General features: G+C 36.4%; 1 protein-coding gene across 1 annotated transcript in view; it reads right to left on the reverse strand.

Annotated features, from left to right (window-relative positions):
* Positions 1–15,385, reverse strand: part of LRP1B (LDL receptor related protein 1B) — a 699,724-nt gene that overhangs the window by 263,599 nt on the left and 420,740 nt on the right. The window contains exon 8 of the mRNA XM_069861579.1: positions 1,420–1,642. Coding sequence (XP_069717680.1) covers positions 1,420–1,642 — 223 coding nt within the window. The remainder of the gene's footprint in view (positions 1–1,419; positions 1,643–15,385) is intronic.

Consider the following 15,385-nt stretch of genomic DNA (forward strand, 5'->3'; position numbering starts at 1 on the left):
CTATTTCATGCATGAAACATAGCCTGCTACAAAGAACAGTCCATTTAAAATGACCCAGGTTATCAATCATAAAAGCATGTCTTTCCATAAGCTTGTTCTTATGAAATAACTTCAATCCCTAAAAATTTTTGAGAATGGTTTTCTGGTCTGCTGTTTCCTCCAACTAATGAGGAGTAACTTGGAGTAAGAGTCACTCTAAACCCTGGTGAATGCAGACACAAAACATAGTGAAATTATCAACTTTCCATTTGAGTGGAAAGACAACTATTCTTCTCTTTTTACGACAGCAGCGACCAAGTGAGAGCCCAAAATGTTTAATATCCTTCATCCATATTGAAAGAAAGAGGCATCCTTCTCCTTTCTTAGCTTAGAGAAGAAAAAAAACCCCTCTGAACTTGATAAAGAATCCCCTTTTGAGACGTGTTTCAGAAAGAGGATAAAGGCCCCCTGTCCTATGACAATACTACAACTCAATTATAAGCCTATAAAAGTATTTTTTTAGTTACAAGAAAAGAAGAAGTTACAAGACCTGTTGTTCCAAAATAACTGCCTAAAGACTATGAGTAAATTGATAAAAAAAATAGGAAGGTGTTTGCTATGTAGCCAAGTGAACTAGACCATTTCTTGTGATATTTGCTGCCTATTTTAAATGGTAGTTATGCTAACTAGTGGTCTCTTGGTAAACACAGTGATCATTTGGAAGGAAACAAAGGAGTAGAACAGGTAGAATATATTCTGTCTGGACACTTTTACACACTCTGTTTAACATCAGACAGAAGCAGATGTACCATAGTACTGATACCAAGCTCTGGAAGTCCAAGATGCAACCAGCTACTGGTTTTTGGTCTTTCCTAATTTTCCCAGGGAACTCTTCTTTTCCCTCGCTGCCTACTACTGTGCTCTCCAAGCTGAAGTTACAATTACAGTTTGATTGATACAGACCTGCTCAAAGACTTACACAGTCTCAGCAGTTGTATTTACGACCCCAAACATCTGGATTAGCTGGGAAATTACCGTCATCAACAAAATATGATTTAAGGGCATCCAGGTTGGTCTGAACCAATAGGTAAATAGCTTTTGATATTTTGTTTCTGTCACGTTCTTGTGCCTTTTAGTCTCTGCTTCCTGAATTGACAAGGACACCTTCTTGTCATTAACTATTTATCTCCTAGCATCTTTCCATCACCCCATATTTATCCCTCCTAAAGTCTTCTACAATGGGGAGCGAGACTTCCCTGGTGCATTGTTAATGAGATACTGCATGGAAGTTGCAAAACGAATAAAACAAAACATCTTTTAACATCTAAGGCACTTGAACAAAAAAAAAAGAAAAAAATCAGAAATTACTGTTACTGTTACATTACGTATATTCATTTATTGATATCATTACTATTTACTAATTGGCAGATAAATACCTACTTGTCGGCCCTTAATTATTGTATGCCTCTTTCTCCCTTGATAGTCAACAACTTCCACACTATCCAGGTATATGTCAACCCAGTATACATATTTATTGATGAGGTCTAGTGCAAGAGCAGTTGGCTGTTCAATTTTAGAGTGTACTATCCATGTCCTGTTCATTCCATCCATGTCACATCGCTCAACCTTGGCAGCGTTCCCGTAGTCTGTGAAGAAAAGCTTTCTGTTGAAAGAAAATAAGATGATGTAAGTTTCAAAAGGTGTGAGCAGAGTGAAAAGCTCCAGGTGGCTCTGTGTAAAGTCAGTTTTTGTTCTTCACCATTTCAGGGTGCTCATCTATTCAATAACTTATAGAGCCAATATTGATAATAGTATGATTATAAAAGAAATTGACCCTATTTTCTAACAAATTCACAGTTATTCAGAGTTATCTTTCAAATGGAACACACAGAAGTGCTAAATGAAACACCTTTCACCACAAATATACCATGTAATACTTGTCTTTTAAATTGATAACAGTTATATAGAGACTACATTAGAATTTTATCTTTTTTAACTATTATTTCTTAAAAAAAATAAAACATAAAAAGGCAAGATAGTTACAAATAAAAAAGAGTGGCAAAACAACAAAAAATTTACATGGGTAAGAGAACAATTAATTGCATATTAAGTATAACAAACAGTAATCCACAATGTCAAGGTTTGTGAAAACATATTTCTAAAGATGCTTTAGTTTGTAGTGATAATTTAGTTTGCATTTGTATCCAGTCTTGGAAGGCTGTTCAGGCTTTTAATGTTGCCACAAATCCAATGAGTCACTCCATCCAGGATTAATGGGAAATTATCTAAGACTTAAAAATTGCTGCTAAAGCTTCCTAACCTGATACTTGATTAGTAATCACTGGGTTTACTACACACAAGTCATTTTTGATTAACCTGACAATATTTTAACAAGATTACCTATTTGTGAGACCAAATTACACTTGCAAGCTGAAGACCACCTTGTCATGACTTCAACATGCTATAAAGAATAATCTGACTCCAAACTGAATGCTACTAAAACTACTTTGAGAATCAGGATTTCTTTTTCCAAATGAAGTCAATTATCTCGTAGTTGTTACAACTAATGAGAATAACATTAGATCAACAGCAGATAAAACTTGAGATATCTTTATGTTAAAGAGCAGTAATTTACAGCCTTGTAACTTTTCATAGAAATTCAGCATTGTAGCGGGTTTTAGGCTGGAAAGAATATCTGTTTGCTAAATAGCCACACAAGACCTGTGTCCTTTACTATTACCATCTTCAAAGAAATAAAAATAAATTTTCAATGTAACTTAAGTTTTTCATGTGCAAAATATGAACATTTAAAAATCATTTAAAGTATTAAAAGCAAGAAATTAATCTATAGAATATGTACAGCAGCTGCAAAACATCAAGATGAATTGATCACAGAATCATAAAGCAAGGTTTGAGGAGAATTTTAAAGGTCACGTAGTCTATCACCAGGCCATAAGGCAGAATAAACATTACTTACAACATTCCTGAGGGATAAATCCACTCCTGACAGGTATTTCTATTTATCAGAATAATTTTATATTCCTATCTTGTCCTTCATTGTAATTCTGTATCCCAACTGTACTTTAAGAACATTTTTAAAAAACCCCATACTTAACATTCAGGTCCATATAAATCAAAATGTGCACAGTACAGATGATATGCAAAGTAAAAATTACATCTGCAAAGCAAATGTTTAATTTGGAACAAAAACAGCCAAAGAACATGTGTCTGTATACATGTATTTCACATATATATGTATGAAAATATTTCATCAGCAATAAGGAGGTCAACACTTATTACATTTAAAACTACTTGTTAAAACATTACATACACTCTAGTCTAGAATCCATACTTCTGGGTATTTGATTCAGGTTATTTAATGCAACTTGGCAGCTCAAGATCCAATAATTCAAAGAAAGCTCATTTTGCAGTCATAGAACCAAATGTGCTGTCCTACGATCAGGCACAGCCTACACCCTTGCCCCATAAGTATAAAAACACACATACAGACACACAGCAATTACAAAGACCCTAAGCTTGACTTCAGATTGACTCTTTACTCAGCTGCTTAGTGCACAATATTCTCCTACAAGACAACCTTTCTACGTGAAATCACGAAACAGACTAATCCACAACTAGCAAATAATTATTTGCCTTTAGAATTATATTTCTTGTCTGATCTGAAGAGAGAAAGAAATGTTTCTATGTCAATAGCAAACAGATAGAGTAAGAAGTACTTAAGATGTTTCTCCAGCTTTCAGGGATGAGGGTCATTTCTTTGTTTTCTAAATATCTGTTCTAGATGAATATTATTTCTGTTGAGGAAGCTAGCATGACTTCATGTATAAGTGACATACTTTTCAATTTAAAAATAAAGACTCTTCTCCTGGAGACTGACACTAATAAAACTTCATCTTTGAATGTAGAAGCAATAGATAGTGCAAGAAAGCAGTTGTCTAACTCCTGCTGTATGATCAAAGCGTACTGCAAATTAAATTAAGAAAATTAAATGCTTTACCATGTAATTTGAAATTCTGTATTTAAAGACTAATGTAGATTTTTAGAATAAGGTTTAAATCAGAATTGCATTTATAACACATGAATCTGACTCACAATTACACTATATTTCCTTTGCCTTGGGAGTTCTCAAGGATAGACTACAGCAGTATTTATTTCAGCTCAAGACTAATTTTCCTGCTCACAAATGGTGCTGGATTTGCCTATCCATTTTCAGGAGGGGGCGAGGAAATCTTTTATCAATTCACAGAACAATTTCAGAAGGAATACTGACCCTGTACCCACAGCCCAAGCACTCTGCATTAGTACTGACCTCGAGGGACCAGCTTTGACAGGGACAGGGAGAGCCGTGCTCATTATAGCCTTTATTTCCTGCGACTACCAATGAGGATGAAGTACTAAACATTTTGGTACTAAATTGAATTTTATTAAGGTATGTTATCTTTTGAAAGCTACAGACTTCTTCACACATAGAAATTCTGAATACTCTCCTAGCTATTTGAAATTGTACAAACCCCATGTCCTGCCTGTCGTTAATCAAGAACAAAAAGAGCCATTTCCATCAAGTCCAGGTGCTTTGCAGGCATTCTATACCCCTCTTTTTTCAAATGTCTTAAACTCATAAAAGGACTTAGTTGCTTTGAGCTAATGTTCCATCCAGAAGCTCTTCCATAACAGTTTCATTGTTGCTCCAACAGTTATGAATCTATATCTAATAACTAATGATGATGTCTTCAAGGATAAATTATACCTACTGATTTATGCAGCATCTTTATTTGGCTTATACAGTTCTTTTCATCTGTCTTCCCCTCCAAAGGTATTTCTAGATGGCAATCAAATTCTTTCACACTCTACCCAGCAGCTAGAGATAAGCAAAGAAAGTCAGTCTCTCTCATCACATAAGACAGACTATGTTGCCCTCTTGTACAGTTATTCCAATTTTAGGTCATGCTATTGAAGAAGCATGGTCAGTACGAGATGTGCTTTTCCAGAGAGGAGCTCACTGGTGTCTGTATCACATCATGTCTGTATCATGAAAAGTGACAGTGAATGTCCCAGTCCATGGTCTCAAATAAGTGGTCACATATTCATCTTTCCTTCGTTATCAGGCCCTGAAAACACCCAAGAAAGGCCTCAAAAGGATGCTCATTCCTCACAGAGGACATCTGTGTCCTCAACAGAAACTTCTTTTCAGACCCCAGTAGCTACTGTCTTAGATCAACTGCCAGATGTTATATGTTCCCCTTAACATCACTTTTTTTTTCCCAGCAATTTCTCCCTTTTCAGTTCCTTTTGTTTTCCAAGCTTTCATTCATCACTATCACATCAAGCTATGCCATTAGCTGCGAAAGTAGTATGTTTTCCTTGTAAAGCTACATTTGGATGACTGAAAACTCAATTTCTGATGTACCTAAGAAGCCAAATACTCTACAGCACAATCAGATGTTTGGGGGGCAAATTTCACAATTCTGCAACTCCTGGGCAAAAGAAAAAACTCACCACCAATGTATGGAACAATGTTATAAGTTATCATGAAGTAGTTTTCAATTTCTTCCTGACAGATACAACTACGCTTCACAGTTGAGTGTATTCATATGTCATTATTATTAGTTTTCTATTCTTTCTCTCCTCAGCCTCTCATTACTCTTTGTAATAGGAAAGAGGTATACTTACCACCACATCCATAAGCTCATCTGTTCAGCTGCCAGACTCTCAACTATTCCTTGTATAACCCACAAGCTAGCCTATTCCCACCTTTTATTGCTCCTTTAATTCCCAAGCTTGCTTTTAAACCACAAGTGCTCCTTCAGTGGATGTATGGAAGAGGAACGTGTTATTACACAGTAATTTCAATCCCTTACAGGGAGGAGCAAAGCAAAGTTTCAGACATGCCCAAAACAGGGCAGAAGTACAGGAAATAAACCATCATACATCTGGTAGTATGGTGCCTTTTAAGAGCAAATTCAAGAGATGAGGCCAAATGGACTCAGGAATCAAAACTCTTTAATCACGTATATATCCAAACTACAAATCCTCCCCATTCTTTGGCAGGCATATTATAATAGCATACATAGAAAGAAGGTTGCTTTCTTAGTCGAAGTTACTGCTGTGGACCAAACCTATCTAGATTAAAGCAAAACAGTTGAAAGCATACCTCAACAGGAGCTAAGAAGAGGAAGAATGATATTTAATTTTGAGAAATTACACTGAAAGGATCATTGTCAAGACAGAAAGCTACTAGAGAAAGTCTGTTGGTCTTGGGAAAAAGAATGAATGACAAGTTAGATGCCTTTATTTTTTTTTTTTAATTTAATTTAGAAGAGGGATTACAGTGTGGGAAAAAGCACTGAAATAGAGTAACAGAAATGGAATGCACTTTAGTCCGTTTAAAAACAAATGAGAAGACCATTGGCACTCAGTAGTGCCAGACAGAGATACTCCAGGACACTAAACTCAAAGATACATTGTAGGATAACTAAAATGGCAGGACTGTGGTGAACAGGGAACATTCTTCAGAGGAGGTGATCAGAACACCTAATTAAAAGGTCCATGTGAAGGCATCTATGGGATGCTTTGCTTGTAAATTAAAGTTTATGGCAGCAGACCTACTGACTGGAATCTCAGAAGGGATCACAGAATCACACAGAATAACCAGGTTGGAAGAGACCCACCGGATCATCGAGTACAACCGTTCCTATCAAACACTAAACCATATCCCTCAGCACCTCGTCCACCCGTGCCTTAAACTCCTCCAGGGAAGGGGACTCAACCACCTCCCTGGGCAGCCTCTGCCAGTGCCCAATGACCCTTTCTGTAAAGAATTTTTTCTTAATGTCCAGCCTAAGTCTCCCCTGGCGGAGCTTGAGGCCATTCCCTCTTGTCCTGTCCCCTGTCACTTGGAAGAAGAGGCCAGCACCCTCCTCTCTACAACCTCCTTTCAGGATGGGCCATGCAGTCCTCTATCTGATTTCTACTGCATTAAATCAAAATTAATATCCTTGAAGATAATTTCCTCTTGCAAATCCATGCTATATTAGGGGGATTAGGAACCAGCAAGCTCTCCAGAAGCATGCCTTAATTTTCGTAACTGATTTGTGAAGGAAATATTGGGTGGATTCTTTTTATGCTACATAGGCCTGAAATTCTATTAAAGCTCCTTTTGACTTCTGCAGTGTAAGGGAGGACAGTGCTCCTCGTATGTTGAAATCCTAGCAATGAGTGGATAAGACTTAAATAATAACGGGTTCTCCTCATAGACAACTGCAGATTCAGTGCCACAAAGGAAGCGGCACTGAGCTGAGCTGCAGATAAAAGTAAAACCCAGTTAGAGAAAGCATTCTCACTGCACAGAGCCAAGCTCCAATCACTGTTGCACAACAGAACAGAGGCAAAAATCAGCAAAAGCTCAACCCAGATGCCCCAGGGGGACATTTGCGAAGAAATACCTTTCTCTTTTACGCAGAAAGCACCAGTTCAAACAGGTTTTTTTATTTGCTGTAACAGAGATGGCACTCTGAGCAGCAGACAGGGTAAACAGCTGTGAATTTGGGAATGGATTAAAAGAAGAGCAAGGCTGGTTCCCTACTAAAGTCACTACAGACTGTCACAATCTGTGGTGTTCTTACTGAACAGAGCATGAGAGACATAAAATTTTTTCACCCCTACTAGAACTGTCCATCAGTAGAAATACCTAGTATGAAACCAAATTGTTTTGCCACCAACAGGAACTCATCCCCCATGTAGCTTCCTTTGACATACAGAAATACACATTTTCAGAGATGTTACAGAAGTGAAGGTAATGTGATAATTCAGGACTGATCTGTTACATTCTTACAGCTACGTTCTACAATTGCTTTACCTTATCAAAAAAAAAAAAAAATCCTTCACAGAACTTCAATCCTTTCCTCCTCAGAAGGGATAAAAGCCTTCGCTTTCTTTTGCCTTAGGAATGACAGTCAAATATACACAAAATAAAGGTCAAAATGACCCTTAAAATATTTCATGCACTCCTTTTCCACCTATATTCGCCTTCTGTGTGGGGAGTTAACTGCAAAAGGCACTCCAGTGCACTGATCTACCACCTCTGGGTTTAGTAGGCATAGAATATCATAGCAAGATGTATGGCTAACTTTTTATGTTATCTTTTCAGTTTAATTTTCTCTTACAAGCTCTACTTCTTCACACTCTGAATAAACATGTAGCAAACCCACATCAACCCTACCACGTCCTCTTTCTTGCTCCACTTATGTATAGGTATGACATTCTGTAAACGCTGAAAAAATGCATGACTAGAATACAACACCAATAAGTCAGAGACGAACACCGCAGAAATGAAAATTCAGTTCATAGGTTTCGCTAGAGGATAAAAAGAAAAGTCTGTCTTACATTCTCATCGTAACAGTTGCTTGTTCCCTCCCGCATCAACAATGTGATTGTGGCTGAGATGTACTCTTGAAAACCTTCATCCCTTAGCACATATCAAACTTATACTTGCTTAAAGTGCTTTCTAGCTAAATACAATTCAATATCTTTTCATTAAAGCCACATAATTACCTTGAGTAACTTTGTGCAGCAATGGTGTATTTTCATGGTATTTCTTCTTTTGAACAAAAGAATGTTGTCTGAATTTTGAAAATTTATTCCCATTATAAAACTTCAGTGGATAAAATTTTACCTTTTACATGAATTTTTATTAAAAAATTGCAAAGTTATAATAACTTATTTTTAATTGAAAGACATCTTGCAGATGCATTTATGGATTTCTTGAGCATTTCCCTGAACATTAATTTGTCAAGTTATTGCCATTCATCTAAATATATATTTAATTTCAGATTTTATCTGTACTTAGATGTGGGTTTAAATCGGATGCAGAAATCTGGATGTAGAGCCCTTTCAGACTGCGCGTGTGCTTCCTTAGATGTTACTATAACCTCATCAATTACAATAAGTATAAAGCAAAATGGATTATTTTGAGTTTATCACAAAGCAGCTGTGTTGAACCACTGAGAAAATTCATTTTTAAAGACATTCCAATTGTCATCACCTGAGCCTGAAGAGAATACAAGGATGAATATAATTCTTGGATTATCCCAAGTAATTATTTTTGAGGATCAGAGGGTTAGTTTCAACTACTGTATAATTTATCAAATACATAGGATGCAGTGAAATAATTTTGCAATTGAAAATTATAATTCTGTTTCTTCTTTGGAAACTCAGGGTCAGACATACATACTACATGGAGATATGCATTTTTAATATGGTATTTATTACTCTGCTTCGAATTATTTCTGGAGCAACAAAATGGTGCCACTTGACCCTTTATAATATTTTAATGAGCCAAAGTACATAGTAGAATGGAAATAGTCAAAGACTTAGTTTCAAAGGTTCAATTAGTATTGTACTGAAGTTCTTTCACAGAAAATAAACAAGGCACTTCTCCTGAAGCTATTAAATTTTCACAATGTATTATTATATGCAGTCTTACTTTTATTTATTCTTTATTCTTCCACGTAAGCCACCTTTTTTTCCTTTAGTTGAAGACAGTCTAACCATTCCCATCAATCACTAAACCACGCCCCTCAGCACCTCATCCACCCATCCCTTAAACACCTCCAGAGAAGGTGACTTGACCACCTCCCTAGGCAGCCTGTGCCAGTGCCCAATGACCCTTGCCATGAAATATTTTTTCCTAATGTCCAGAACCTCCACCTGGTGGAGCTTGAGGCCATTCCCTCTCATCCTGTCCCCTGTCACTTGGGAGAAGAGGCCAGCTCCCTCCTTTCAACAGCTCCCTCCTCTCTACAAAGAGGCAGCTATGGAGCAAATCATGACAGGAGTAGCAGTAACTCACTTCTTAAAACTCTCTGTCTAGACACAGGAGGCTATTATTTCCCAAACACAATCCCACTTCTCCCAGGGCTTTTTTTCACCACTATTTGAGATGGGGTTCTTTCAACCCAGCTTGAGAAACATTAGAGAGATGGACTGTTTGGCACTATGAAATACAAAAAATGTACAATAATATTTTCAAAATCACGTCTTCTACATCGCTTACATCTATCACGATACAGATCTCTCTTTTAAAATAAGAATGCTTTGTCTCCAAATTTGTGATTTCTGTCAACTAACTTTTCTCTAGTTACAGAGAATGAAAAAGGCAGCATTTTTGCAACACTAATTTATTTAAAATTTATTATTAATGTGAAAAATAAATTATAAGGGTTCTTGTGCCTTGGTATTTTATGACCTATACCAGTTTAAATGTCAGTAATAGCTGGCATTTGAGAACCTGCCTCATCCATCTTACACAGAAAATGCTACAATAATCATGATTATACAGAATTATATCAAAATAATCAAAAATCCACAGTTAGTGTGCTTTAGTAATCTTGGGGCTCCTCCTTCACAGGCAGACCTGAAGAAAGGCTATATTATATTATATTTTGAGGTGTCCTCTTTAGACTCCAAACGCTTCAGACCCTAGGTTTGAAAAGTGATGACAAAGCCATGATGAATGAGCAGTTGACAGCAAGGACTAGGATTTCTTCTCTCCAACACATTCATAGAAGAACATATTGGTGGCTATTAAATACAATGAAGTTTATAACTGAAAATCACAATATTGTACACTGCTGGAAGCTGACAGGTTTCCTGTGGAAACTACTACTGTATGCCTGCTTTATTCTTACTTTCACACATAAGCATTTCATTTTGCTACAGTTAGAAAAAAACACATCTAGAACGCTGTGCTAAGGAACACAGTTCTAGTACATTCTTCAGCACCACTGTTTTCTAAGCTCTTGGTTTAGATTTAAGTCATTAATTAAAATCAATGACATCAAAACTGAAGGTGATCTCAGATAATGGCATAAGCTATACTATAGAATAACTAATTTGTCAATAAATACACTTTAGTATTTAAAATATATATATAAAATTCCAATTGAGATAAAATACACCTTAAAGTAATTTTTACACGTGGTAATAATTTCACCTTACACCAAAACGGGAGCAAATCCATTTCCATGTATTTGGTCTACACAAGCAAACACTGGTAATACAATGAAACCTTAAGCTAGTTTAAACTGAGCATATGGTTATTTAGTGCAGTGTAGAATAGAAAGTAGAGAGCTTGTATTTTGCAGCAAGGAACAGAGCTGATTTTTATCCCAACATGCAGCTTTCCTTTAGGATGAAGTAGGAAACTTTACAGGTTAGGGAATTACTCCAATCCAATTGATAATTCCAGTTATAAACAGTACAGGACGCATTCAGGGCTCATCAAGAAAACAAAAAAGTACCTATCCAAACTATAAGAACTCTGAAAATTAAACAAAACTAAGATTCTCATCCAACATGTCTACATTCCTGTTTAGAAATCTGCTTTGTTTAATGTTTTTTGTAAGGTAATAAGTTCGGAAGTGAATATTAGAACTAGCCCTACATCTTGAGTTTCTGATAAATTGTCTTCTCATAGAGAGACAGATTTGGATGCTATTTCTCTGTGCAGGACTTGTTAATGACACATCTTTATGCAGGTCTGCAGAGCCCATAATCTCCTCACTACAGATTCCTAGTTGGAGCATTATTTAATGTCAGCAACAACCGAATTATTTGATGCCATGCCTCACCTCAGCATTTGACAGCAGCTAAAGAAAAACAGGCAGTTCTGCTTCCCCATTAACTGCCAACTAAATAAGTCACCTTCTCCCCAAAATCGTACTTGCAAGTTAAATTTGAAAAAAAATAAAACCAAAACACTACAACAACAACGAAACCCCAAAACCAACAAAAAACCCAAAAGATTCCACAAAAAGCCAAAGTTTTGTCTGAAACAAAGAAACTGGGAAACAAATTATAAAGTTAAGACAAAGAAAAAGCATAATTTATACAGAATCATAATATGTGAAATTAGGAAATTAGGCTGTAAGTATAGAATTTGCTTTATTTTATCTTTTCACCATGGAGAATGTTTTAGCATTTCTGTTGTTGTTACTCTATTCTTGATCTCTTAACCTTTAAATTACAGCAGTTAGTCCTACTGGGAAAGCAGAATTATTCATAATACAACTAATAATCAGTGCCTAATCACTAGAACTAACATGAAACTGCTACAAAACTGTAAACATAGGCAAGATTTAAAGCCAACGTATGCTAATTTGGAACACAAATATATAAACAACAGAAGGATTTCAATTGTGACTTCCAAAGGTTGCCACAACTGAGAGCCCATTGATGACCTGTGACATTTCTTGTTATATTTCCACTTTGGCAGATAAGTAACACAAATAATGGTCCAAAATTGTACACGTGTACTCATCTAGTTAGCAAATGTTTTCAGAAACTTTTCCTCAAAGCTTTACTGAATGCTATGAAGAACACGGAGACAAAACATTTCTATATGTGACCATATCTTACAACGAGCAGATACTGATAGGACCGTAACAGTAAATTAATGAACATTGTGTATTTTGATGCTTAAAATGATATTAAAGCTGGGTCTCGGAAACATGGAAATGAACATTGTATACTTGTGCATCTCCACTAGTGAAAAGATGGAACAGTTAAGGTACTCTTATCATAGAATCATAGAATAACCAGGTTGGAAGAGACCCACTGGATCATCGAGTCCAACCATTCCTATCAAACACTAAACCATGTCCCTTAGCACCTTGTCCACCCGTCCCTTAAACACCTCCAGCGAAGGTGACTCAACCTCCTCCCTGGGCAGCCTGTAATAAGTCCTTATCCAAAATTCCACCTTATCACAGGACTGGTATGATTGTCAACCAGTCAGAGCCAGATTTCATTCACTGAGATAATCAACTGAAAACATGAGAAGCTTAATAAGGTAATTTCCCCTCTGGAAGAAAACAGAATCTGCATTTTCTTCATACAATCCTGATTAAGATCCAATATATACAAACCACAGGTGTAGTACCTGACAGACAACTTCAATTTTTTTTTGTTTGTTTGTTTGTTTTAATATATTTGATGGTGCTCACAGCTGTTCAATGAACAGCATGTGGAGAATCAAATTGTAGTCTTAGAAAACAGTTTTAAAACTGATACATTACTATTCATTAAAAAAACCAAAGATGAACCTATTTATGACTTTTAGTGGACTATATCTCTGTTATTCAAAGGTATTTGCAACTATTCCACAGATGGATGTTTTCTAAATGGCTGTAACAATACTGAACTTAAATAGCCTTGAAAAACAGTGTCAGTGGTTGCACTCAAGTATATCTTGCCAAACTATCCTCAACCAAAGCCATATGACCTAAGATGTTGTCAAAAAATACATGTGGTGATTTTAAAATATCAGCAAAGCTAATTAGTGGCTTTTATTCACACAGTATTTGTGTGAATAAACTTCTAGCCCTGTGTTCTATCACCCTTGCCAAGAATTACAAAAGCTATATTTATTCTTCTTAATTTTGCCTGAGAAACTCTTAGTACTCAGAATTAATGCCTTTGGTTTAGGATTTTTCTTTTTTTTGGAAGCTATTAATAGCCATGAGTGCATGGCATATCTGGAAGATGTCTGAAATGTTGCATATACATATATATATATTATTTCTTTAAAAGTTAATTTTTGGCTTCAAATTTCCCATTTCATTTGAGCATATCATTCTAATCATTATTTACTGAATCACCTGCTGCTATTTTCCACATGAATCTTGTCTCATTTAAAGAATAGGGAAAACCTGTGCTGGTGTGAAAAACATTCTTCTATAAATCCATATCTGTAATACATTTGCCATACTTTTTACAGAATTTTGAACACAAATAATGAATTGAACAAGAGACTGCAGGAAGCAACTTGGGAACTGTGGGATTAAAGTGGCTGTCAGCTGATTCAAAGGTGTTGCACCCACTTCTGCTCCAAACACCACCTTTTCTTTTTATTCAGTGTTAGTAAAATCTATTAGCACAAACTTATGTAATATTTTATATTTAAAAAAAAAAGCCCCAGCACTCACTCTCTCCCTCAAAGAATCCACAAAACAGCCATCCATGGGAAAATGTCACCAAGTGACATCAAAAAAGACTATTCCAGGGAAATACTGAACAAGTTTATATCTTTGTCTGTATCTGGTAAAGATCTTCAGCTACAAGATTGCAACATCTGCTCCGCACCTGCTGCTTCTTTGGTGGGGAAAGCACAGTGCAACAGCACATTCAGCACAGAAAGAACTCCAGAAAGTCACAAACTTGGTTTAGTGTTTGATAGGAATGGTTGGACTCGATGATCCGGTGGGTCTCTTCCAACCTGGTTATTCTATGATTCTATGAAACCATTAATAAACTAAGAAAACAGAAAAATAAAGGACTATACTAAAGTGCAAAGTAATCAGATAAGTCAGCATGAACAGATGCGTTGATAGCTGAGCTCTCCAATCTACCTCACAAATTTTAACACCAACTCCAAGACAATTTTCAGACTCAAACAAGTGACAGTTATAGCTTGTGTCACTAGAATACGCGACGAATGGCATTCCAGCCTATTTATGATACATCACACCTAGTCTCATAGGTTTTTATATGCCAAACCTGCATGAGCAGCCACTAACTCACTCTTCCCCTGCTCCAATACCACTCTCCTGACTCTCCAGGCCACTGGGCATCAAGAGATGTACACATCTGCATTTTAGGGCTAATTAAGTAGTTACTTATTAACTAATTAATTTTAGGAAAATAAGAAAGAATATAAAACTTAATAAGACGGCTGAGTACCTTGTACCACATGTGCTGTGGTGACAGCAGAAGAGGAGGTGAACATCTTTTCTACACTGTGCAGGGAAGGGACCACATATAGCGGGAGCATATACCAAGATGTATCAATGGAGATCTATTTTATTAAAGCAACCGATGCCATTTGAGGAAAAGATTCCTTTTCCAGCAGGCAAAGCTTCAAGTCTGAAAGAAGTATCAGGGTGTGCCTGAATGTCAGGACAGTTTAAGGTCTTCATTTTAAACCAAAATAGATACATGCTGACATGAGTGGGGAGTGAATCAGAAAACAGCTTTGCAGGTTTTGGAGAAGGGGGGCAAAGGGCTGATTGTTTGCTTGCTTGCTTTACAAACCGAAAGCAATCATCTGCAGGCATAAATAACAAAATATATTACAAGACTATTTTTGTTATAGTTATACATTACCTTATTTGTCATCAGAAAATAACTAATATCTACTTTGCATATTAATTGCAATAGCAGTTAATTTACTCTAATCAGCCAGAGGTGAAGGGAGCACAGATTAACTTGAGGCTTTCCCCTCCCCCTATTTTGTTTCAACATAATTGTCCTCCTCTAACATTACCCTGGTGAATAACCTTACAATCTCCAGCACTACTTTAATAACTCAAACTTCTCTCTGCTCGTTGCA

This window comes from Phaenicophaeus curvirostris, chromosome 7 (assembly GCF_032191515.1).
Source record: "Phaenicophaeus curvirostris isolate KB17595 chromosome 7, BPBGC_Pcur_1.0, whole genome shotgun sequence".
Classification (NCBI taxonomy): Eukaryota; Metazoa; Chordata; class Aves; order Cuculiformes; family Cuculidae; genus Phaenicophaeus; species Phaenicophaeus curvirostris.